The sequence below is a fragment of the Notechis scutatus genome, chromosome Z (genome assembly GCF_049901735.1).
Source record: "Notechis scutatus isolate UNSWTSFEM ecotype Mainland chromosome Z, rNotScu1.2, whole genome shotgun sequence".
Taxonomy (NCBI): domain Eukaryota; kingdom Metazoa; phylum Chordata; class Lepidosauria; order Squamata; family Elapidae; genus Notechis; species Notechis scutatus.
Window position 1 is genome coordinate 60,633,864 of NC_142025.1, and position 25,650 is coordinate 60,659,513.

Genomic DNA, 25,650 nt, shown 5'->3' on the forward strand with positions numbered 1-25,650 from the left:
CCAGTGTTGGTGGACTAAATTTCTATCCTACCTGGTTGGTAGCCTGAAAGGTCACATTGATAAATCATTGAGTCCACCTCCCACCTTGAAAGAGATTGTAATATAGTCACTCTTCAAGAAATTACTTCTACCAATGTAGAGATATAGGAAGACAAGAAATCATCACTCTACCAATGCAGACCCACAGAGGGACAACTTGAAGCAAATATTCAGATACTCGTATATTAACAGAACAGGAACATTTCATAAATCCTGGGGAGATATTAAAACACTTAGGCTGACTTGTCCTTACTGATTGGGGATAAGAGGGAGGGAAGGAAAAACTCAATCAGACTTGCAAGATTCTGTTATTATAACCTATATCAATGGACTATAATTCTAGCTTCCTATGGAGTCTGTTTCTAGATTTGGTCTACATGATCTGGTTCATTTTAGACAATCAAGGTCTCCAACCTTCTTTTGAATGAAACCAATTAGCTGAAATCTTTTCAATCAAGATTCAGCTATGGTGTTGCAATGAACACTTTTTGATTACTCTCGTTGAGGATCATTGGCAAGAGCAGTGTAATCAATGCCGCTATAGTGGTTCTGATGGATTTCTAGGCAGCCTTCAGCACCAACTGTGGTATTTATCTGGACTGATTATATGGACTGGAAAAGAGAGGCATTATTCCTGAATGGTTCCTCCTGAGTGTCTGGTTACAGCTGATTGGGAACAGGTTAAATTCTTAATCATTTCATTATTGCCTGCTGCAAGGCTCAGTCTTCTCAACTATTGTTAAACATCTATGAGACTATTGGGAGAGGTCATTCACCAACGCAGAATGAGATATTAGGTCATTCACAAGTACCGGTGAGATATTAATAAACTGAGGTCACCCAGTTATGTATTTCCACCCTGACTGGATTGGTGATATAGTGGAACTCCTGAATGGATAGTCAACTATTTTTATGGCCTGAATGGAGCGAAACTATCTTAGAATATATTGACTGATCTTGGTTTTACTCTTTGTATAGTAATACTGTAAATAACTCAGATCTGTGGAAATATAGCATATGTTGTAATAATACATACATTCATAAATTGTAGATACTTTTATAGTATGTCATAAGATATCAAAACTCCATGCATTATTTAGGTAATCAAAATGGATTTCTCTTTAATTGCATTTAAGGAAATGCTCTATGAAAATTAACTTTCAAGTGCTACTTTAAAAAGTTGGGACTGTTATCCATTGTTTCTATTTAGTTATTAAATAGTTCTATTTAATTTTCAATTAAATTTATCCTGTGATATCAAGTATTTTTCTCTTCTTGTGTAAAAACAGTGTTCTTGGTTTCTGATGCTGTTTACAGAATAATTATCAGTATACAGTAGAGGGACTTTAAAGAGAAGGCTATAGAAGCAACCAATTTGCTTGAAGATATGGTGAGATGGTGTGGCACTTGAGGATTAGGGTAATGCAAAACTTATGCTTTGTGGAGACTCAACTCTTTTAACTTTTATAACCAAATCCTAAATTCTTATTTGACAAATACATTGATAGTACTAGAAAGAAGTTGTTTATATTTACTTATTTGTAGAAAGGACACTTAACCAGATGTAGACTGGCACGGCCAAGGCTGAAGATTGTTCAGCCTTAGGATGAGAATCCAAGCAGAAGTTATCTACAAAGTGGATTGGCAATAAAATGGCAAAGAAATATGATATACATTAGTACCAAAAATAATTTTAACCTCCACTGAACTGATGAGGTATATATTGGTAGCAAGTATTTAGCAAAAAAATCTTTGAATCATAGTCAATTATTCACTCTGTAGATACATGAAAAATGTTCCCTTTTAGATGCAATAAGGTCATTTTTATAGTTTGCTATAAAAATAACAATTAAAATCACAAAGATAGTACCTTGGATATATGTAATCTATAATCATACAAATAAATCAAACTGAAACTTACATTATTTACTTTTAAAATACAAAGCAAACTCTGTAAAATATTGAGCTACCTGAGAAATTAGAAAACACCCTTGTATAAGTGGAAAACCTATGTTTAAGCAGCCACTGCTGGGTTTCCTGGATTGTGGCTGATGGATGAAGTTGCTGGGAGAAAGGAGAAAAAGCAGTGTACAATGTTATGATTTTTTCAAGATACTAAATCTGAAAATAATATGGCAAGTTTCTTGATAGATGAGAAACTGGCACTTACCTCACCACCCGTTAAGGAAACACCTTCTCCTTGATGATTTGGAGATGATGAATTACTAAATAGGCAGAAGTGTGACAAAGGAAAATCACAAAATTAAAATTAAAAAAAAATATGAAATCAGGGCTCTGATTCAGTAGGGTATATCTGAACTACTTTCCTATTAGCTGTTTTCCACAGCAAAGAGTAAGTAACAACATAAAATTAATGATCTCTTTGGAAGCATTTGGACTGTCATAAACAGCACTTAAAACAATCTAAGATGTTGTAAGGTAATTTCATTTGGCATGCTGGAAATAGAAAAATATTGGTATTAGACAGAATTTGGTTAGACAAATTTATTTATTTTCACGTATTTGTATGCCACTTTTCCTGTGACTCTTGCTTAATAAGCTTCCAATAATAGTTTGACTCTGTTCAACCTAATCGACAATTCAATCACTTGTCAATTAGACCTTTGTCCCTCCTAGCTGGTGAAAGCCTTCAGAAAAGGTCACCAGTAGGTGGATTCATGCAGTGATAAATTCCTCTTTGCAAGAGAGGACATTCCTGAGATGGTTTAAGGAAGTACTGGTTTGTCCTATCCTTAAAAAAACCATCACTGGAACAACTTTTGTCTAGTCTCCCATCTTCCCTATTTGGGTAAGACAGTAGAAAAGGTGGTTGCTTGGCAGCTCCAGAGGGTCCCAGATGAAATTGATTTCTTGGACCCCTTTCAGTCAGCATTTAACCTGATTATGAGACAAAGACAGTCTTGGTCGCACTCATGGACGATCTCTGGTAGGAGCAGGGTAACGCAACATTTCTCATTCTGCTTGACCTCTTAGCGACCTTTGATACCCATTGAGCATGATATCCTTTTGGGCTGGCTACATGAGTTGAGGCTGGGCAGCAGAGTTTTGCATGGTTCAGCTCCTTTTCCCAAGGTCAGTCCCAATCTTTGTTGATAAGCAGTGAGATCTAGCTCCAGTCTGTTCATTAGCAGTGTCCCACAAGGCTCAATACTCTCTCCTCTTCTGTTTAACACCTCCACGAAGCCATTGGTTGAGATCATTCATTACGTCTTGAAACATCACCAATATGCTGATACTCAGCTCTGCATCTCTATACCTGGTGACCTGAGTGATGCTGCCTCTGCCCTCTCATGGTGCCTGGAGGCTGTAGGGATCTGGATGGGGGACTTCAACTGAACTCTAGCAAGACTGATATGGATGCATGGAGCCTCAAGATTTGATTTTTGTTATCATTAGTTCTGGATGGGATTGCATACTCTGTTTAGATTCAGTTTGCAACTTAGAGGTCTTCTGGACTAATTGATAGGAGAGCTTTTGCACAGCTCCAGTCTATACATTTACTGCAAACTTTCCTGGATCACGACTTCCTGCACTCAGTTGCCAAACCCAAGTTATCCCTCTTCTGGACTATTACAATATGCTCTGTGCTAGGTTACCTTTTAAATCCATTTGGAAGCTTCAGCTGGTGCAAAGTGTTGACAGTAAGAGGAGTCTTTGGAGCTCATATGATGGCCCAAAATCCACTTCTGCTCTGCAAATTTCATTGGCTATTAGTCTGCTTCTGAATGAGTTCGAAGGGAGGGTAATCAAGCTCTTAATGGCAGAGATCCAGACTACCTAAAAAAATATTCAATCCCACAAGGGCAAGCTCATCCAATCTGTGCCAGCAGAGAAGATTACTATGTATCTTGTTGGTCAAAGAGCTCCAACTATCAGGATCCAGAAGAGCCTTCTCTGAAGCAGCACCTATCCTTTAGAACATCCTAATAAAATCTGCCCCCTCCCCTCCCCAGAGCCTGAAGACCTGGCTCTATTGGTTAGTCTGGGGACCAAATGGGGAGGATGGCTGCTGCATTGATGGCAGTCTCCACCCGCCCCCCCCCCCTTGCACTATGCTCTCCACCAGCCTATCTTTTTGTTCATAATGGAGTATTCTCTTTTTTATTGTTCATTTTATTATTCTATTACTTTATTTGTTTGGTTTATGTTCTTTTCATCTCTTCCTTTTTATTACTGTAAGCTGCTTAGAGTAACTTCCAACGAGATAGGTGGCAATAAATTTAATAAGAAGAATCCAAAAAGTTGTATAAATAAAAAATGGGAAAAGTATTAAGTACTATTGATAAAAACTATAATATAGATAGTTCTTGATTTATGGCCATTCATTTAACAAGGGATCAAAGTTATGATAGACTCTGAAAAAGTGACTTACAACCCATCTTCGAAGTTACACCATCATACTACTCCTGAGATAACATAATTGTAATTTAGATGTTTGGCAAATCACTTACATTCACAATGGTTGCAGTCTTTTGGATCACATGATCATGATATATTACTTCTCAACAAGCTTGTGACAAGCGAAGTCAATTGGGAAAGCTAGATTCACTTAATGAGTATGTGATTCGCTTTAAAACCACAGTAAAAAGGTCATAAATTGGGTTTATCATGTGATGACTTAATCACATCACAGAGCAACATAAATTATGGTCCCAATTCTACGTCGAGGACTACCTTTGAAAAAAATGCTTTTCAATTTGCGAGCACTAAAGGAAAATTCAGATAAAAGATTTAATGTATTAAAGTAGTTTTAAATCAACCCAAGGAGCACACCCAGATGCAGGTAACAGCAGCTAAATCAGACTTTCAATTGGGTGGTTTGGAACTTGACAGATGTGAAGGAGAAGGAGCTTTGTTTGATAATAAGAGGCTTGTCGGAGGAGGCTGAAAGAGGCATGAATTCAAAAAACTTAAAGATGATAGAATGAATGATGATCTGGACCTTTTTAAAAAAAACTGATGGATACAGATTTATTTTATGAAATTAGAAGTCAATTGTCAAGAAATGCGTTTCGATTCATAGGAAAATCTGAACAAGTGCTGCAGAGATATTTACAACAGATCTATGAGTGTGGGGAATGATGTAATTGTTTGGAAAGAACCAAGCAATAATTTTAAGGAAATATTTTATTATTAAAAATCAGGATATTTGATTTTTAATGGGCTTATGGTAGATTAGAAGTTGTTGTGGACTTTCTGCAAGTTAAATACAGTAATAGTGTGTTTACAGAGGGCTTTGAAGTTTGATAAACTTCTGTTCACTGTTGTTTTTTATGGTAGATAGATGTTAAGTCAATTGGTTGAAGAGAGCTGTAGAAGTTCATAAATTGTGGATCTGTTTTGAAGTGGACGGAAACTACTACTGTTGAAATATAGTTATCTGTATTCAACTGGGAGGACAATCTATGTATTTTTAACAACCTGGCAATCTCATGCATTGGGACAGAGTTGGGGTGACTGAATGGAGCTGAGCATTTACTGGCCAGATGCCCTTCCTGATGCCTACATGGAGCTCACCGCAGATAATTTCTTTGTGCCTGCTGCTAACTAGGATCCAACTCAAGCTTCCCGATTGTGAGGCAACAGCTCCACCTCTAGATCACCAGCCACACATTGCATATTTTTTGTCTTGTTTAGTTTTGTTCTTGTTCCCTTTGTATTTTAACTTTGGAAATAAAACAAAAACAAAACAACAATGATGATGATGATGATGTCAAGGACTATCTATAACATCTAGAGCAGGGGTGTCAAACTCAAGGCCCACAAGCTGGATCCGGCCCGCAGGGTGGTTAGATCTGTCTGTGGGGCCACCTTGGAAACAGCATAGGACCAGCCCGTGATGCCTCTGCCAGTGAAAATGGAACTGTTTTTGGCTGCAATGGCCTCCTGCAGCTCTCTGCTGCAGCCCTCCCAAGCTCCATTTCACTGGCAAAGCACTCGGGCTACCACAGGTGCCCATCAGCACAAGTGATGTTGAGCTGCCCCCACCCCCTGAAGTCAAACACAACCCTGATGCAGCCCACAGTGAAATTGAGTTTGATACCCCTGATCTAGAGTTATTAATAAGCTGGGTTTCTTATCGGAATGCCATCACCATCTTAAGAAAGATATCTGGGTAGGATGGGCAGATTCTACCAGAAGATCTTCTCAAAGATAATAAGGATCCAAACCATAATAAGTTTTATTGGCAATACCTTGAACTGGGCATTGAAGCAAGTAGTTAGCAGCACAGCCTCTGCAATATTAGTGAAATCCTGCTAAATTAGTCAGCAAGTGGTCTGTTGATTACTTGCTAGTTGCAAATTCTGAATTGACTTCAAGGGCAACCCCTTGGAGGCATAATGAATTGCAATAATTTAGCTGAGTTGACAAGTGTGTCAGTTAACATCTTCACTGCTTCCTGGTCCAAGAAGTGGGGAAATTGCTGTATTTAATGAAGCTGACAAAGGCTCCTCTGACCATGGCTTCCAGCGATTTCTCTAAGAGTAACTGTGAGTCAGGAAAAAGCTGAGAGTATTCATCACCCCTTATATGTCAAGTGCTATAATGGAATTATAGTTTCTGCACCAGCAATAACCCTGTTTTGTTAGGATTCAACAATCTGCTTAAGCTTGTCCAGTCCCTCAGAGTGTTCAGATTCCAGTTTGACATCTCGCTATCTGTCTCTTCCTCTCTTTCATACAGACACAGACACACATAGTTCCACCTGAGGCTAGCAGATAAAATGAGCAGTGTCAACATACTGATATCTAAACCAAAATTAATGAAGAATCCTGTCTCATGAGTGCCATATAGGGTGCTAAACAAATGAGAAATGGGAATCAAGCCTGAGGTACACCATACTAAAGTGCCCCATGGCTTGATCTATTCTTCATAAACAATACTGACTGGAATTGCCCTCTCAAGAAATGAGAGGAATGACTGTAAAGCATGGTCTTAAATCTCCAAACCTTGCAGATAGCCCATAACAATACCATTATCTTTTAAAGAATACCAATAAAATATCTAGCAGGATCAGTTAGAGCATACTATTTACCTCCAAGTCCTATCACACATCAATAAGACTGTTTTAATCTTTATTTTCGTAATATAGCAAGAAATATTGCAGGTTTTTTTTTTGATATTCTCAAAAGCTTAATTGAAAACTGCCTTCCCATTTTCTCTTTATTTCTGTGATGCACCATGTCATAATGTAACAGAGTACATTTAAATCAAAGAATGCTATCACATTAATTATATTGAAATTTCTGACTGGCAATTTTATTTTTGTCATAACACTTAAAATTAGCTTGAACTTCAATCTTGATTTAATATGGCATATCAGCTTAGAAGTTAAATATACCTGTCTGGGATACTGTAAGTAGTGTGTGGAGAAGAAGTAAAAGCGGGTGTTGGGGTAGGGCTATTATTCACAAATGCAGGTGTATCAGGCCATGGTGAACACTAGAATAAAGAAAAATATTAAACAGCACTTTAACCATTATCATGAATTTACAGGAATTTAGCTCTTGTATTAACTTTTACAAGTTTCAATCCTCATTTTATTAAATAATATCATCCCTTATTTTTGTGCATGCATTTATAAGACCTTTGGTTAGTATTGTCTTTATTCTTTAGGTTATACACAGACTTGTTCTCTCATGATATTCCATTTGGCAAAAAAATTTTTGTCAAAGCTCTATATTTAAATTCTGTACAAAGTACTCTGAATTAGTGATGGTATCTATGGAAAAAAGTAATGAGAAAGCACAATTGTAGTTTTACAGGAAATAATCTTAAGCATTCTGACTATCAATTCACTATCTGAATTTTAAAAAATTCTCAGATGTCATTTCATCTTTTAACCCTATATGATTAAAATATAACTGGAGACTTGGGTAGAATAAATTACTGATTATTTTAAATGCAAGTGGATTCTCTAGAAAAGCACCAAGAAACTAAATATATGTGCATTAGTTATAAAGTTCTTATAATCTTTAACGAGAAGACAATAATATATTATACAATGTAATACTGTGAATCTTTGAAACTCATCTAAACCGCACAGAGCTTCAGATTAATAGGTAACTGTCTGTAACTCTTTAGAGCAACTGCCTCTCCAGGATCCTGAAGCTGCCAAACATAGCTCTGGTAGAATTTTGGGAAAAGACACACATTTAGGAAGTTGCTGGCGTGCACTTCAGAGCAATTTGCTGCAACCTATGACTTGATGGTAAGCAGTTTTTACCTGAGATGGGAAAAATGGAAATTATGCACCACTTTACAAAGTGAATTGATGGATTATATGTTAGTGCTGGATATGATGTAGATGTGTAGAGAATCATGCAAAACATGTAACTAATCTTGCAGTATCAGTGCAGTATTATATTAGGAACCAATTACACTGCAACTTCTCCCAGTCATTACTATTCTTCTCACATATTTTCTCAGGAGAGATTAACTCACTTAGACCTTTTTTGGATTCCAAATCTTATAACCATTAACACAGGGAATTGGAGTTTATACATCTGGAGCGTCCTGGTTTCCTTTTGCTGAATTAAAGAAATAGCAAATCATTTTCAGCAGAAAATTTTGAAGGACTAGTGGACTGTATCCTACTGCTATGACTACTAAATAAACAATACACTCTTTTTGTCATCTTGTCATCTCTCTATATTTAAAACCTTCTTGCTCCTCAGCAATGAAAAATGATGACTAAATAAAACAAATACATTACTGATAGCAGAGTATTGACAGCTTTGTTCATTTCTGATGAGCAAGAAGCAGGGGTGGGATTCAAATTTCTTATCAACCAGTTCTGTGGGCATGGCCTAATTTGTGGGTGTGACTTGGTGGTCGTGTGACTGGGGCATGGCTTGCTGACTGGGCGTGGCTTGGTGGTCATGTGATTGGCTGGGTGTGGCTAGGTGGTCATGTGACTGGGGTGGGCATGGCTAGGTGGCCATGTGACTGGCAAACCAAATATAAGCGGTCCTTGCTTAATGGCCAGTTGCTTAGCAAGTATTCTAATTTACGACTGACCTCCCCAGAGCTACTTGTATACACACACACACACACATACAAACACACACACACACACACACACACACACACACACACTTATGACCAGTTACAACATCCCTTTACTTACAGTAAAAAGATGACAATAAAAGTTATTTTATCCTATCTTCCTTCTTTCCTTTCCAACCCCATTCCTCCCCACACCCTATTTTGTGTTGGCTTCCCAGCCAAATACTTACCAGGTCTGTTTCTGTTTAGTTTTCTAAAATCAGTCTACTGAAATAAATACCAAACTGAACTGCCCAATAATTTACCTATCATCACTATCTTGCACCTGATTTCAATGTAAACACCCAATCTGCAACAATATTACTAAATTTTGCTAGACATCTGCTGCATGTTATTTTCTTTTCCTTGATAATCTAGTCTTAGCTGGGAAAAACAGTCTGGAGTCACTGGCAAAAGCAGCTTAGCACAGAGAAAAGTCGTGCATCTCCCCATATTCCTTTCTCTGCGAGCAGCCTCCTCACCTCCTCCTCATTTATAAAGCACATTAAGTTTAAAGGTGCTGTGAGAGGCTGCTCACTGAGATAGGAATATGGGGAGAAATGAGACTTTTCTTCGTGCCAAGAGGGCCATTCTCTCTCTCTCGCCTCCACTCTTGGCACAGAGAAAAGTCGGTGGGAACAGCAGTTGAGGCGGTCGGACACCCGTCCTGGGGCTCACGCTCCCCATACCTGTGGGGGGTGGGGGATGCAGCAGCAGCAAGGCGGCAATGGCGATGGCAGCAAAGAAGGCAATGGCGATTCTGGCAGCGTCGGGGCTTCTGGGACTAGCTCCCCCCCACCATCCATGCAGCCGCACACGTGGTGCATGGGGCTTCCAGGCTTGCTCCCCACAGCTGCCGTCAGCTGTCCTGGACTTGATCAAGGAGCACCTTGCTGACATGAGCCTCTCCACATGTTCCTTCCTACTGCTCTTGCTGGGAGAGTAAGAGAGTTTCCCGGGACAGCGAAAAGCTTGCAAGTCCCAGTCCCATTGGAAATGGCTCCCGAGCAGCAGAGAGAAGCAGGATTCAACCTCGCTGTTTCTCTGCTGCCCAGGAGCCGTTTCCAATGGGAGGGGGACTTGCAAGCTTTTCACTGTCCTGGGAAACTCTCTTACTCTCCCAGTTGGAGCAGCAGGTGAGAGAAGCAGCTGCTGACCTGGCCGGAGCCTATACGAGCCTCTCCACGTGTTCCCCAGTGGAAGGCAAGTGGTGGGGGAAAGGTGACCAGCGCCAGTGGCAAAAGGCAAGTGGTGGGGGAAAGGTGACTGGCGCCAGCAGCAAAGGCAAGTGGGGGAAGGCAACCGGCACCGGCAAAAAGCAAATGGGGGGAAAGGCAACTGGCAGCAGTGGCAAAAGGCAAGTGGAGGGGAAAGGCAAGTGGTATGGGGGAAGGCGACCGGTGGTGGCAGATCCTCACTCACCCAGGGAGAGCAGTTCAGGCAGAGCCACAGCGGAAGGCAGGCAGCAATGGCTGGCCTGGTGGGCATGCAAAAGCAGGCTGCAGGCAGCAATGTTGCGCATGCGCATGTCACACATGCGCAATAAAGACTGACTGGGCAGGGAGCGAAGAAGTGGGTGGAGAGGGGCGGGGCCAGCCAGAAGCTCGATTTACCAGTTCTCCAAACTACAGAGAATCATAACAACCAGTTCAGTACCGGTAGAATCCCACCCCTGGCAAGGAGGAGTTATGTATTTCAGACAACATAAATATATATTTCAGTTATAACATTCAACATATTTGTGGGCATTTACATTTCTTACAAAGGCACTGTTCATTTTTTGATATACTTTTTAAAGTTGTATTGGTTTAATATAAAATTAGAACTGAGAGTTATGAAAAAGTATCATTAAATCCAGTTTGAAATGTTGAACTTATATTTTATATTTATTATACTGTTAAAGGGCAATTGCAGTAAATTATATAACATTTTAATTTATAGTATATTATATGTAGATTATTGCAGGTAAGTAGTAAGTAATTATTAATATAATAGGGTTGCCATTAAATAAATTTCTCAATACTATACATTGGAGGAAAAACCATTAATCTTTAGTTGACATTTATTATCCTTATCTTTAACACTATACATTTAAAAACTAAAGTTAATGAAAATATTTAAATACATTAATAGCATTTAAGCTTTTTATTATTTCCAACTATCAGAGTATTGGAAAGAAACAATATGAATGGGAATATGACAACTCTCCAAATGCTGAACAGAACAGAACCAAATCCAGTGTGGGAACAGAAGCTGGTAAAATAAAAATGAATTCAAAAACTGGTTGGACTTGATGAGAAGTTTCAGAAAAAGAAATCCTGGAAGAAATTTCCCATATATCCCTGTGGAAGAGGCAGATGGTGTAGTTTAGAATATTGCCAACTCCTTGATTCTAAATTTTCTTCCACCCAGGTCACATGACCTGCAGTGTTGCTATTATTAAGGGATTGGAAAGAATTCCAGAAGCCATGCTCTGCATGCTTTCCCTAGCTTGTTGAACAGTTACATTTGGAAGAACACATCTGATTAGGCAAAGCTTTGCAAATTGCTCATTACTTCTCAGATGGGCTTTTAGTGTTGGCTATCTTAGGCAAGGCAGATTTGCAATTCCTTGTACTTAATGAAGCAGTATAAATTATCTGACTACAATACTTTCATTTCAGAAAGCATCCATGCTAAAGCTATAGGAAAAGAAGGAATACATTAAGAACATGGGAAATTGTAATCTCTTTATAAATACAAAGCCTTCGGGATTCAAAAGCAGGCCTATGAAAAAGAACTTTTGTTTTGTTTTTAGTTCTGTTGTCTGTACATGGATTTTGATTTTACTATTGCAAAAGCTAGCAATTGTTCTAGTCGGCATATTGACAAGACAGAATCAGTAAAGACCATCTCAAGGATATACTAATCCCTGGCTATATCTTTCTATTAAAATCATCAATCAAATTCCTTTATGTCAAATGAGCAAGGCAGCTAAACTAAAATCATGTGCCCTTTGTAAAACCTGACTCTTCTCTGGAGTGTATTGGAGGGAATTTACTGATTTCCTCATAAATAGTAACTAGGAATTCTTGGCTATATCCGATTAAGAAAGTTGCTCTTAATCACAAAACATATCATAATCTATGGAGAGAATACTTTGGCAGAGCCTCCATCGAACAAAAATATTAATTCAGGATTCAATTTATCAACCATTAAGATCACTGAAAAACCATACTCATCAAATTTCAATTCAAGCTACGTAATAGGACTTATTTATCAACATTCAGAAGGTGAAAATAGTCACCTTGATCTCCTTCAAGAAATAGTGGAATTAAAAAATATTTATTTTTAAAAGGTAAGATTCTGGAATGGTTAGCACAATATTGATGAGGAATTGCAGCTGGCATCATAAAAAGATAACAGGAGCACTCTAGCATTAGCCTCTTTAAGGATGGACAGGACATGCTACAGGAATATGTATATGGGCCCAGTAGAGAGTATTCGTATATACATATACCTAGTCCTAGTTTTACTAAAGATAGCAAGCATAATAAAAAGACCAGCTATTCAGGCAGACTGATTCTTAAAAGCAGCCTCCATTCTAACTCTTAGACAATCCCCTTTATTATAAATAGGATTATATTGCCACTGTTCAATAAATTATGTGAAAAAATGTACATATTTGCACATTAAGCAAACAGAATTTTTATATAGTTCTTATATTTTAAAAAATCAAGAAATAGAAAGGAGTATAATCAAAAAGGCAAGAGGATCTGCAACCATTTTGATGAAATAGTTCACAAAACATGCAAGCCAAAATAAGGAAATATACATCTCAACTAATTGATTACTGCTATATCTGATTTCATTAATTACATATGAGGAATTGGCTTTCAAGAACAGTTTATTATTTAACATAGCCATTTCATGTGTAAACCACAGTTCTTGATTTTTATCAGTGTTACAGGCCTGCTAACATTTTAATTAGGTGTTAGATTTAGGAAACATTTCTCACTAAGAAATATGTATGAAATAATTTGCAGTAAGCAAAAGTGAATAAAATTAAACCAGCCCAGGAAAAATCTTTGTTTTCGATCATGGATGATAGAAATTGGTCCTATATCTAACACTGCACAAGATAACTTGCACAATGAAAAGTAAGCAGAAGTCCCTTACACTGCCTCGCTTTGCCAGAGAATCACCGTAGTCTGCTGGCAAAGTCCGCTTGCTGGACTTTTTCTGCTCATGTTCAACTGCATCTTCAATTATAGGCTCAAGCCTTATCTGGACAAACATCAAAGATGTGGATCAATTTCTTTTCATTATACAGTGAGGAAAAACTTTAAAGCCTTTTAAAAACATCTGCAATCTTTAGAAAGCTATAGAAAACTCACTGGTGTTTAAATAAAAAGAAATACAAAAGCCCAGTGAGGCTCTGCCCATGATTCCATTAACTTTTAAATACTATTGTAGGTCCAAACTGACAAGGAAAAAACAAATTGTAATACAATATTTTTAGCACTGGTTTTTAAGATACATGCGTGAGATAGCCATGAGTAAAAATAAATGCTTTAACAGAGTATCTATTTTCTTGATCCTAAATCTTATAGGTCTTCTGTTTCATTGTGATCTACAACTGCCAAACAAACTTTGCCTTTATATAAATTTTATTTAAGCCCCTCCCCTTTGAAACCTAACTTACTGCTTAAAGTAGGCCAGGTATACTTTGCATTACTTCTCTTAACAAATAAAACATTTCATTACTTTTACCTCAGTGAGAATTGTAGTATCGTATGAAGGCTGGTATTTTTCCTTTTCATGAGCAGTTCGCTTCTCCATCTTTTCTCTATCTGTTTTTTGTTTTCTGTCTGCTCCTTTTGGCTAAAACCAAAATTATACAGGGAGGGAGGGAGAGAAGGAAGGAAGGAAGGAAGGAAGGAAGGAAGGAAGGAAGGAAGGAAGGAAGGAAGGAAGGAAGGAAGGAAGGAAGGAAGGAAGGAAGGAAGGAAGGAAGGAAGGAAGGAAGGAAGGAAAAAATAATACAAGAATAAATTCCATATTGCTATTTCCTATGCCACTCCAAAAATATATATTTAACTTTCTTACTTTAAACACTTTGATTTGACAGCTGGCTGAATGCAGATGATCAGTATATTCTCCATTTTCTGCTTGTTTAAAAGTGTCAACCTGTATTCTAAATGGAACTCCTTTCTCACCTCCATGTTTCCGAGGTGTAAATTCTGTGCTAATACAATGTACCTAAAAAAAAAAAAAATCAAAGCAAACCAAAGTATCATGCAAAGATACATTCTGTTTCTTTGTTTTTAACAGACATTTTAGATTTATACAGTACATTGTTGTATTAAATTAGAAACTGTTGCCACAGGGAGATAAATCATTGAATCATATATTTCAAACAATTAGTATTTAAAAAAAATACAATATACATTATTAGATCAAAAATAAAACTATTACAGATATTACCCAGGCTAAAAAATGGAACTCAAGATTCAGAAGCTTTAAACTTTTGAATGCCAAATGACAAGGACAAACAGGAGAAAAACGTATTTTTACCATAATGTTTCTCTACCTGGATTTGAGATCCCTAGAGTTCTACCAGGTAAGGTAACTTAAACATATTGGACCAGCAGGAAGTACAGGATATGTGTAAAACTGTAAAAAAAGTCCATCATAATAAAGGCAGATTTTTTACTATGTGTGGAGGATGTTTAGTGCATGCCTGTTGACATTAAAATCACTTCAAATCAACACCTCCACTTCAAAAAAATCAGGGCAAGTATTTTGATTCTAATAATACTGATATTGCATTATTGTTCATATCTACTATGGCCATCAGAAATAAAAAAAGAAAAAAGAAAACCCTAGATTTCAATGCAAAAATATTACGCACTATTTTAAGAATTACCCTTCTGTGAACCTGACAATTTCAAAAAATAATTTCAAACCTGAATAAAGGCAGATGTGTGTTTTCCAGGATCCCACAAAAACTCAACTGCATTGAGTTGGCTTGGATTTGTTTTTATATCAATTACTCCAACAGACATAGGAATATCTATAAAATGAAGAAAAATATTGAAAAATCAATGTTTTAAAACCATAAAAATAATAAATGTTATTTAAATACATAAATCTTTTTTTTAAGTTTTATTCTTTGGTCTTCCAGTGAGTCTGTTAATTTTTGTAACAGATTTTGTAACAGATTTTATGCGCCAACTCAGAAAGCTCAAACTGCCCAAGGAGCTGCTGATATAGTTCTACAGAGGAATTATTGAGTCTGTCATCTACACCTCTATAACTGTCTGGTTTGGTTCTGCAACCCAACAGGACAGGCACAGACTTCAGATGATAATTAGGACTGCAAAAAAAAACAATTACTACCCACCTGCCTTCAATCGAGGACCTGTATACTGCACAAGTCAAAACGAGGGCTGTGAAAATATTTACAGACCCCTCACATCCCGGACATAAACTGTTTCAACTCCTTCCCTCAAAACGATGATATAGAGCACTGCACACCAGAACAACTAGACACAAGAACAGTTTTTCCCCAAAAGCCATCACTCTGCTAAACAAATAATTCCCTCAACACTGTTCAACTATTTACAAAGTCTACTATTACTGTTAATCTTCTCATCACTCCTTATCACCCATCCCTTCCCACTTGTGACTGTAGGACTGTAACTTTGTTGCTTGTATCATTACGATTTATATTGACTGTTTCCTAGTATGATTTGATTGCTGATTTGTACCCTATGACTATCATCAAGTGTTGTACGTTATGATTCTTGATTCTTAACGAATGTATCTTTTCTTTATGTATACTAAAAGAATTTACACCAAGACAAATTCCTTGTGTGTCCAATCACACTTGGCCAATAAAGTATTCTATTCTATTCTATTCTATTCTATTCTATTCTATTCTATTCTATTCTATTCTATTCTAAATAACTCACAAAACAGAACTATAACTTACATAATTCAGTGTACAATATATTATTTAAATCAGGTATTTAAATATTATTTCACAGTAACTCAGTTCTCAGTTTATTTTTATGAATATATTAACAATTCATGATTTTACCTAAATCAAGTAATCGGTCTCCAGGGCGATTCCACTTCCAGCCTTCTAGCTGCTGATGCTCAGTGTACTGCAATCTTCTGTCATGGAATACTACTCTTATGATACTCTAATATAAAAGAAAAAATATCAGCTCTCCCAGTAAAAATAGAATATGTTTTTATCTGGAGATATAAATTTCTTTCAGATATAAAGATACAAATTCCTTTCAGATGATATCCAGAATAACAGTGTTAATCACAAGTATAGAATCATTTCTAATAGAGAAAAATAACCCAAGAGAACATCCACTTATGTGGACCAAATGAATACATTATCTTATAGTTCAATTAAAATAAGTTCATAGGCCTTAAGACCTATGTAGTAAGGCCTGTAGTAATTATTTTTACTACAATCTAACCCTAATTTACATGTTTCAGTTACATCATAAGAATTAGAAGTCACCTCAATTTGCCAAGAGGCAAAGGACCTGTTTTTTATACAACAAAGCAATGAACATTCACAGCTGCAATGACCAGATTTAAGTGCTCAGGCATTCATAATTTAATTTATGAATCAATATTACTTTCTTTTCCCTAACCTGGTGCCCTTAATATAGACAGGGCTACTTTGAATCAGCTGGAATTCTTGAAAGTGTAGTCCCAACCCACCTAGAGATCACCGTATCAGGGAAGATCACAACTGACCGCAGACTAAATGTTACTTGGTTACTGTGTAATAACCACATTTATATCAGGTAATTCAGAAAACAAAGAATAAAACAAAACTTGTACTTCAGGAAGAAATTGCAATTTTCTAACCAGAATTTGGGAGTTCAGCTTAAGATGGAAAACTAAATAAAGGTTTTAAATAAATAAAAACATTTTTCTATTGGGATTTATGAATAATCAATCAGAAAAAATTCATAAGTTATTAATTTTGTATGTTGTAAGAACAAGATTATTTTATGCACAATGTTTGAAAAATACTGAAATATCCACAATGGAGGAATAGAGTATGAAGATGGCAGAATGTGCACAAATGGCAAAATTGACCTGTTTGATCAGAGATAGAACAGTACTTTTATAAAAATATAAAAAGTGTTTCCAAAGACTAGAAATCTTTTATAGAGTTTTTGCTGAAAATAGGGAAAAATGAAATAATTTCTGAAACTTCTGATTAAAAGGGACAGAGACAATATGAATATGGTATAGAGGGAATTATGTGATGTAATTTTAGAGAGGGAGAAAGGATAATAAGCTGGTTTATAACTGCTATAAAAATATTCAGCTGCTTCTTTATCCTTTCTTCTTTATTTGTACTGTTTCCCACACTTTTTATTTTTTTATAATTCGCTTTTACATGTTTTTACACATGTTCTTGTTCTTTTATTAATATAAATATCTTCAATGAAAGTTATATTTAAAAAAGAAAAGAACTCCAATTTTATGAACTGATACAAACTGGTAAACATTACTAGACTCCAGACTTAGTATTATCTTTCATACTAAACCATTGTAACTACGGACATTTACAAAAGTTCCGGATTTTTTTATAATTACCATTCCATATATCACCTATATCTCAAAAAGAAAATAAGCTTTGAATATAATTTTAACAAATAAATTCTTCAAAGTACAACAATTAACAAAAAGAGCTATGTAATCACGTGCTTGCAGCTGCTTTCAATGTTATTTTCCCCTCCTGATAAAGTTATCTGGAAGAAATACTGGAAAAGGAACATTCTTTTCCCAAACCTGTCCCTGCAGATCAGAGTATATCAGAAGCTTCCTCCATACTCCCATTGCGGCATTTTAACACCCAGAGCAAGAAAATGTTACTGTAGAGAAAATAAGAGAGAATTTCAAAGAAACAAGAGTCAAAGCTGAAGTACTAACATACCTTTACTAATTTCCCACTGATCTCAGGCACATCTCCCATTTTTCGATTATCTAACAACCGAATTTCATAGGACTGACCTTCCAAACAGAAAAAGAAAGAGATATATGTGCATGTATACTTAATATTTCTATACAAACTTTTAGACTTTCTCTTTAAAAACAATATACATTTGTTAATTATAACAAAAACATGACATACTATTTGCTTTTTTCTTTACAAAGCAGAACAGGAATGAAACATACATTGTGTAAAAACTAGTTCTGGTTCACCTCTCAAATTCTCAAAATCTTTTTTCAAGTGGAAAGAAAGAAGAGAGACTGAGATGATAGGTTAGTATTGACAATAAGAGATCCACTAAATAAATGCTAGTTCTGAGTAAAACACAGAAAGAGATGTTTACAATGAAACATTTAACAATGTTACATCTTTTGCAAGGCTTAGTCATTCACTTCAGAAACTGTTTCCAGCTCTGACTCTACCTATCAATATAAATAGCCTTTTTATTTTTGCTAGGAACAACCTAGATAAATGCTATATTTGAGATTCACACATATTCTGAAATCTGGATAATCTAGATATGCAAACTATAAATAGCCATTTGTTTCTAAATATGAAACATTGAAACTGCAATAAAGCAAAATACTGTGGTCATCATCACAGTCACCAGAATGCACTTTTAAACTGGTTTCTTATATTAGGAGATTTACACTTGGTCATGATTAGTACGTATAGCAACATTAAGTTAATTGTCACCAATGTCTTTCCAAGTATTATTGAATTTGGCTTCAATCCACTGTTTCCATCTTTTTAGAAAACACTATGGACTACATATGCTATATTTATGTTACAAAATACAAAATTAGCAATAATCTTAAAACAGAAAATATGAATTAAAATATAACATTAAGGTGACTTTCAATGAATGTTATATTATTTAAATATATATGCATAGATTTTATTAATTTAAGTAATAGTAAAGCAAATAAAACAACTTTGAATTAATCAGGAAAACTACATTTCTACTAGTTATTTATTTTGTACTATAATAGCAATAGCACTTAGACTTACATACCACTTGATAGTGCTTTACAGCCCTCTCTAAGCAGAGTCAACATATTGCCCCGAACAATCTGGGTTCTCGTGTGATATACATAACATTTTTTAAAATATATTTTTCTGCTTAGATCACTTTAAAGAGAAAAATTTAAATTAAGTCTGCTAATCTTATTGCATCCTTCTGGTTTCTAGCAAAACTGGCCCTTAACGAAGCATGGGTTTAACAATGTTTGCTTAATGACCAAACATTTGTTTAATTGTTGAAAAAAATGGCAGTAAAATCAGACTGGACCCATGGGTGATCAAAATTATGACCAATATGAGTTACAATTGTAACGGACAGGCTCTGTTACGATAATACCTAAAGGACTACCTGCATATATATTGTAATATATAATATATCAGTGGTGATATTCTACCTGTTTGGCCTGGTTCTGGCGAGCCGGTAGCAGCAATGAGCAGTGGAGACCAAACCGGTTCTCTCCACGGCTCTGCTGTTGGGCCCATCCCCCCGCCCGGGCTCCCATACTCACCTTTATCCGCTGAATTTGAAGCGCAGCTGCTTTGTGCGGCACAGAATAGTGCCACGCGGCAGTTGCTGAAGTGTCCAGGATCATACAGGCTTGCAGGAAGTGAGTTAGAACGCCTCTGCGTCTGCGCAAATGCCTCCATGTCTGCGCAAAGTGCACGTTTGGTGCACGCATGCACACAAAATGTGTGCACGCGTGCAAAGCACGCCCACCAAGCCACGCCCACTGAACTGATGGCAAAAATATTTGAATCCCACCACTGTACTTTATGTATGTGTCTGTGTGTTTGTGCTTTGTATCCCCTTCCCCTTCACAAAAAAAGACAAATGCTTACCTTGATTTAAATAAGTAAGTGTTTCATCATGCAGTTTGATTGCTGGGGATGTTGCAGCAGACATAACATATTGAAATGGAGGATGATTTGTGTCATTATCAGAAGCAAGGCTAGAGTCTTCTTGCTTAAAAATGGGAAGTGCCAGTACATCACTAGGATGGGGAAAAAACATATAACCCAGTTATTTCTCCCTCCCTTTATAAAATATAAATATTTTGGGAAATTCGATATATATGAAATTGTACTTTTCTGATCATACCTAAGGGTCATTCCATGTCAAGAAATCTGATTTCAGAAAAGTGCCCCACTCGATCATCACGGATTTAAATGAAATTTTGTGTAAACATGCCCACACATCCCCAATGAACATTGGTAAAGTGTTAGGTTTGCCGATGCAATACTTGCGGAGTGTCAGATCCTTTATCAGCCTCCGGGGTGGCGGGGGGAGGCTGATAAAGAAATCCTTTCTTGATGTAACCTGAATATATTTAATCTTATATCAAATTTGTATAACCCACACATGATACAATGGAAGGAGAAAAGCCAGATGGCCAGAACTATCACCTCTGAGAGGAACAACCAGGAGATGAGAAGGTCATAAAAATTCCACAGTGAGATTGTACTTTGGGAATCTCTTGAATAGTTCGTTCTAAAAAGGGGGTGGGGGGGAATTTAGGTATGCCCTGGGAAACTGTGAAAAGATCGTTTCTTACAAGAGGGGTGGGGAGGAACTAACATACTGGCTTTTGTTTCACTAAATATACATCAAGATAAGGGGAGGGGTTCTAAACTCCCTTATGTATCCCTGTATGCCTGAGAGACCTCAGACGCTGCTTTGAACTCCTACAGGAATTGTCTCATCTCAATAAAGAATTCCTTTGTGATACGTTTGGATACGTTTTCAGAAGTTCATTCTAGTTGAGTGAATGGGAAAAGTTCTGTAGCCTGACATAAAGCAGCGTCTGCAATAGAGGTCAGCCCGGAGAGAATTTTTTTTTTTAAAAAAAAAAACCTTTCACTCTACCGAGGGGACCCTGCAAGAAAGGAAAATGTCTGAGGACAGCAAGGACCAAGGGGAAGCCAAATGCTGGGGAGAAATGTCGACAGGTACCCACCCAGATACTGACTTGGTGCACCCCATCGAAGACAGAGAGGCTGCCTATGAAACCTCTACCATGCCCCGGTGGTCTATAGGTGTAGGAAAAAGAGACAGCTGGGATGGAAGAACCAGAGGAGTAACCTTCAACCGGGGCAATCGTAAACCTGGGTGGAAATTGGAGCTGAAGGCCCTATCGAATCAGGAAGAATGGGACGAGGAGCCACTTGCTGATGACCAAATGAGACGGTACATAAAACGCCTCGTGAGGGAAGCCCTGGAGAACCTCGAGGTGAGGGATGCACCAGGGCAGGAGAGCGAGGGAATCAGAAGACTCAGATCTGCCTGAGTCCACTGCCCTTGTGCCATCTGGGACTGGAGGTGGGCACCCCAACCAAAGAGGCTGGCATCTGAGGTAGTGGTCAAGCAGCTGGGCTCCTTGAAAGTATATCCTTTGGTTATGGCCTGGGACACCCAGCATCAGAAGGATCTGAGTACCTTTGGTGGGACCTGAACCCTGGCATTTGAGTTGCTGCTGTAAGACCTTTCATACGGCAGAAGGAACCACTGTAAAGTCCTGGCGTTCAGCCGTGCCCAAGGGATTATTGATATGCTTTATAAGACAGGCACATATTGCAATAGTACAAATCATTTGAGATACATTCTGCAAGAGAAGTTTATTACTTGTATTCCTTCTAATTACATCCTGTTGAGGTTTTTGGGCCATTTTATCTTCTGTTACCATTTCCTCACAGTGAGAGTCAGCTGATATAGTGATTAAGGCAACATATGAGAAACCAAGACACCAGACACTAGTCACTAGACACTAGATATGCAGGATACCATCTTTCCCAGGAACTGCGAGAGGAGGGCCAAGGAAACAGTTTGTTCCACTTGGAACTGCCTCTTTAATGACCTGATGCTGTCCTGACATTCCTGGGAGAAATAGACCCTTAACGACCTGGTATCTATCACCGTGGTGAGGTGTAACAGACGAGTGGAGGGAACCAGATGGCTCTTCATGAAGTTGACTGAAAATCCATGATCCTGGAGGACTCAGCTCATGGTCTGCAGATCCTCTTGCACCCAAAGGTGAGAGAATAATTGTATCAGGATATCGTCAAGGTAGAACTGGACGTGGATGGGAATTGTCCTGAGGTGCGCTGCCAGTGTCGCTAGCAACTTGGTAAAGGTCCTGGGCGCAGAGGACAGGCTGAATGGCAGGGCTCTATACTGGAAGTGTCACCCTGCATAGCAAAATCTCAGGAACCTTCAGTGGAATGGAACAATAAGCACATGGAGGTATGCCTCCATCAGATCAATGGATGTCAAGAAGTCACCTTCTCTGACGGTCTGCAGGATGGACTGTAGGTACTGCATCTTGAATCGTTTGTAGACCAGGTGGATGTTTAATTTCTTGAGGTCCAAAATTGCTCTCCACCCCCACCCAAGTTTTTCGGGACTATGAAAAAAATGGAATAGAATCCCTGTCCCCGTTGGTCCTCTGGAACTGACTTGATAGCATGAATGTCCAACAGGTGTTGGGTTGCAGTGTCCATGAGACCTCTCTTGCTGTTGTTCTTGGGAACAGGACAATGGATGAAGTGCTTCAGGGATGTGGAGAGGAATTTGAGTGTAAGGCCTAGTCTCACTGTCCTTAGGACCCAAGTATCCATCATGGTCGCCTCTCATTGGTCTGCAAATAGGCCTAGGTGTCCACCAATGGGAGGACTGAACTGGCAGTCACTTGGAGCGACAAAAGGGATGACTTCCTGACCCATGAAATGGCCGCTTGGCTTGAAATTGTTGCCTGGATCTATCCCAAAACCCGGATCTGTCCGGTTGGCAGTCTGGTCGTTGGGAATAGGGCCTCTGATGTTGAGGAACGTCAAATCTGGTGTCTGTGGGCTGAAAGGGTGGTCTGCAATAATTAGGCGAGGGTGGGGGGTCTGCTTGCCTGAACATGGAAGGTAGGACCTTTCTCCTAACCTTGTTTTCCACCAGGATGGGATCCAGGGACTCCCCAAATAGCTTGCTCCCCTTATAGGGAGCAGAGGCTAGCCTCCACTTAGACCTCGTGTCCACCTGGCAGTGGCAAAGCCATAGTAGACAGTGGGATGTTAGGCAAGGGCCCTGGAGGTGAATCAAGCTGCGTTCAAGGTAGCTGAAAATTCTGTTGCTGCCACCAGCTTGTTGATATCCTGACAGAGCTGAAGATCCTCCGGTGGCACTCTCACTTGCATCTGGCAAAGCCAGAGCAAGGAGGTCCTGTTAAAAAAGGAGGTGACCATCTCTGCCTTGACTGCCCAGGAAGCCTCCTGATGGGTCTTGCGGACGTTCAGCTCTGCCCTCCTGTACTCTGTCTTCAGGCTCTCTGCTATGTCAACAGACAGAACAGTGAAAGAGGTCAAGGCCGCCACCGACCCATCCACTGGGGTCTAGCAGGCTGAAACCCCATTTTAAATTTTTCTCAATAAAAGACCGCAATTCCTCCAGTTCTCGCAGTGTCATTGAATACAGTTTTGGCTTTGGAAGCTTCACTCCAGGAAGGATCTCTATGCTGCAATCTGTGAGGTGATGTGGGGGGAGCATGTCCGAAGCCTTCTCTCTAAAAACCTCCCTGAGGTCCCAATATTCTTTTGGATTTTTCTCTTCCCCCATGATGTGTTCACTTGCCACCGATGCCAACTCCTTGGTGTCCTGGGACCTTACTAGGTTTCCCCCCCTCCTGTGCTTGGGTGGAGCGAATGTGCAACAGACCCTTCCTACAGTTCACCTGAGGGTTCCATTTCCGAAGCCAGGGTAATCTGAGTAAGAGGGACTGCTCCATCCAGGGGGCCATGATAAAACACAAAGTCTCCTGGTGTTTTCCCATCAACATTTCCACTGGCTCCATTACAAAATGAGCCGGACCACCCCATGACACCGATCCATCTAGTTGGCAAAATGCACTGAGAGTTTTCAACATTCTTAGTCTCAATCCCAGTTTATCCATGATCTCTTATGCATCTAGTATATCCAGAATCCAACAGAGCCAACATCTTTCCCTGGGCGCTGGATGAAGGCACCCTTAATTCCACTGGGATGGTCATGGGGCCCATTTGTTGACTTATCAGAGGGTCATCATCGGAATCGGACTCGCTTTCGCCCAAAGCGGTCAGAGTTCCCAACTCCTCTTTCACTGGAGAAGCGAACTCAATGACTTCCACGGCCTTCAGTGCCATTTCATGTGGCTTGGCTGGAGGTTTTTTGACTTTCTTCCCTCTGGCCAACGTTCCTTTGACATCCAGTTTAGTGCGGCAATCGGAAGCTCGACAATCCTTCTTCCCGCATCAGAAGCATGCTGTGGATTTGGGTTTCACAGCTGACCCGCTTTTTTGAACTTTAGGAGCCTCTCGGGGAGTGGTAGGTGAAAGTTTACTTCAGTTGGGGCCACTCCTGTTTCTGGTCAGGTCAATTTCCACATCAACTGCCAACACAAACCAACATTGAAGATCTCGAGGAGCCCCTCTGGAGATAAAGCTTTGGTAGACGTCCTCATTCAGCCCATCTTTGAAAGCTTCCATAAGGGCCTCTTGGGACCAACCTCGCATATGGCATGCCAACTCTCGAAATTCCTGGCTGTATTCAGCTACTGACTTTCGCCCCGGTTTACGGTTTTCATCCTAATTCTTGTCTAATGTTCAGCAAGGGGATCTTCAAACGGAGTACGTAAGGCTACCATAAACATGTCATAATCCCTTAGCTGAGGGGCATCATCATTATGAAGGGTGGCCATTCATTGGGCTGCAGTCCCTTCTAGGGCTTTGGTGACACATCTCACTTTGGCTGCTTCTGAGGCAAAATCATCCCCATATTCCTCCATATTATTCCAAACTTGAACTAAGAAGAAACCCAACTCCTTGGAATCCCCTCCGTATTTTACTTCCAGCAGAGGAACTTTTGGAATTTGGCACCCCCCACCAGGAGGGGCCTGGGCTACCACAGCCGCTGGCATTCCTGCAGCCTGGGCTGGCCCCAGCTGGGCCATGGGAAGCACTTCTGGGGCTGCAAAGGCTTCTGCTCCCCTTATCTCTTCCCTATCTTCTTCACGCGCAAGCAATGCATACCTTTCTTTAGCTCTCTGACTCTCTAGAGCTTCATGGAATAAATGCAAAGCTTGGGTCAGCAGGAGGTTTTCTTTGTCTTCCTCCTGCCAGGCAGCTTCTCCCCACCGGCGTCTGGCAGCCATCACCCCAGGGGGGAGTTCCCCCGGTATTTCCATCTGTCCTACTCCCAAAGACCATTTGGAACGAACCACCGGTTTCTCCTCAATCTGCAACGCAGACAGCAGCTTGGCTTCCCCTTGACTGCAAAGGAGCTGTGAAGGAGTAGATCCAACAGCTCCCAGATCTTCTTTATCATTGCCTTGGTTAGACATAATGTTTTTCAACCCCCTTGGCAAAGGTTCATCTCCGGGTGGGCTGGTAAAAAGAGAACTTGCTTTATGCCAGCTGTGCCTCCATTCAAAATCCAAGAAAGAAATCCATTAAAATAGCGAAAAGTATTTTTATTGGATTTGAAA

At 39.0% G+C, this 25,650-nt stretch overlaps 1 protein-coding gene across 5 annotated transcripts in view; it reads right to left on the reverse strand.

Annotated features, from left to right (window-relative positions):
• Window positions 1-25,650, reverse strand: part of UBP1 (upstream binding protein 1) — a 70,597-nt gene that overhangs the window by 12,170 nt on the left and 32,777 nt on the right. For 3 of the 5 annotated variants that reach the window (XR_015746120.1, XM_087948293.1, XM_026678456.2), the window contains exons 2-11: window positions 19,991-20,142; window positions 18,071-18,147; window positions 16,193-16,298; window positions 15,057-15,163; window positions 14,197-14,349; window positions 13,861-13,971; window positions 13,267-13,374; window positions 7,403-7,503; window positions 2,210-2,264; window positions 2,010-2,103 (exon numbers count right to left, since the gene is read on the reverse strand). Coding sequence is in view for 4 of the 5 variants with exons in the window: in XM_087948293.1 (XP_087804419.1) it covers window positions 2,010-2,103; window positions 2,210-2,264; window positions 7,403-7,503; window positions 13,267-13,374; window positions 13,861-13,971; window positions 14,197-14,349; window positions 15,057-15,163; window positions 16,193-16,298; window positions 18,071-18,147; window positions 19,991-20,142 (1,064 nt within the window). In the remaining variant the exon portion in view is untranslated. The remainder of the gene's footprint in view (window positions 1-2,009; window positions 2,104-2,209; window positions 2,265-7,402; window positions 7,504-13,266; window positions 13,375-13,860; window positions 13,972-14,196; window positions 14,350-15,056; window positions 15,164-16,192; window positions 16,299-18,070; window positions 18,148-19,990; window positions 20,143-25,650) is intronic. The other 2 variants (XM_026678457.2, XM_087948291.1) reach the window with 1 other exon arrangement.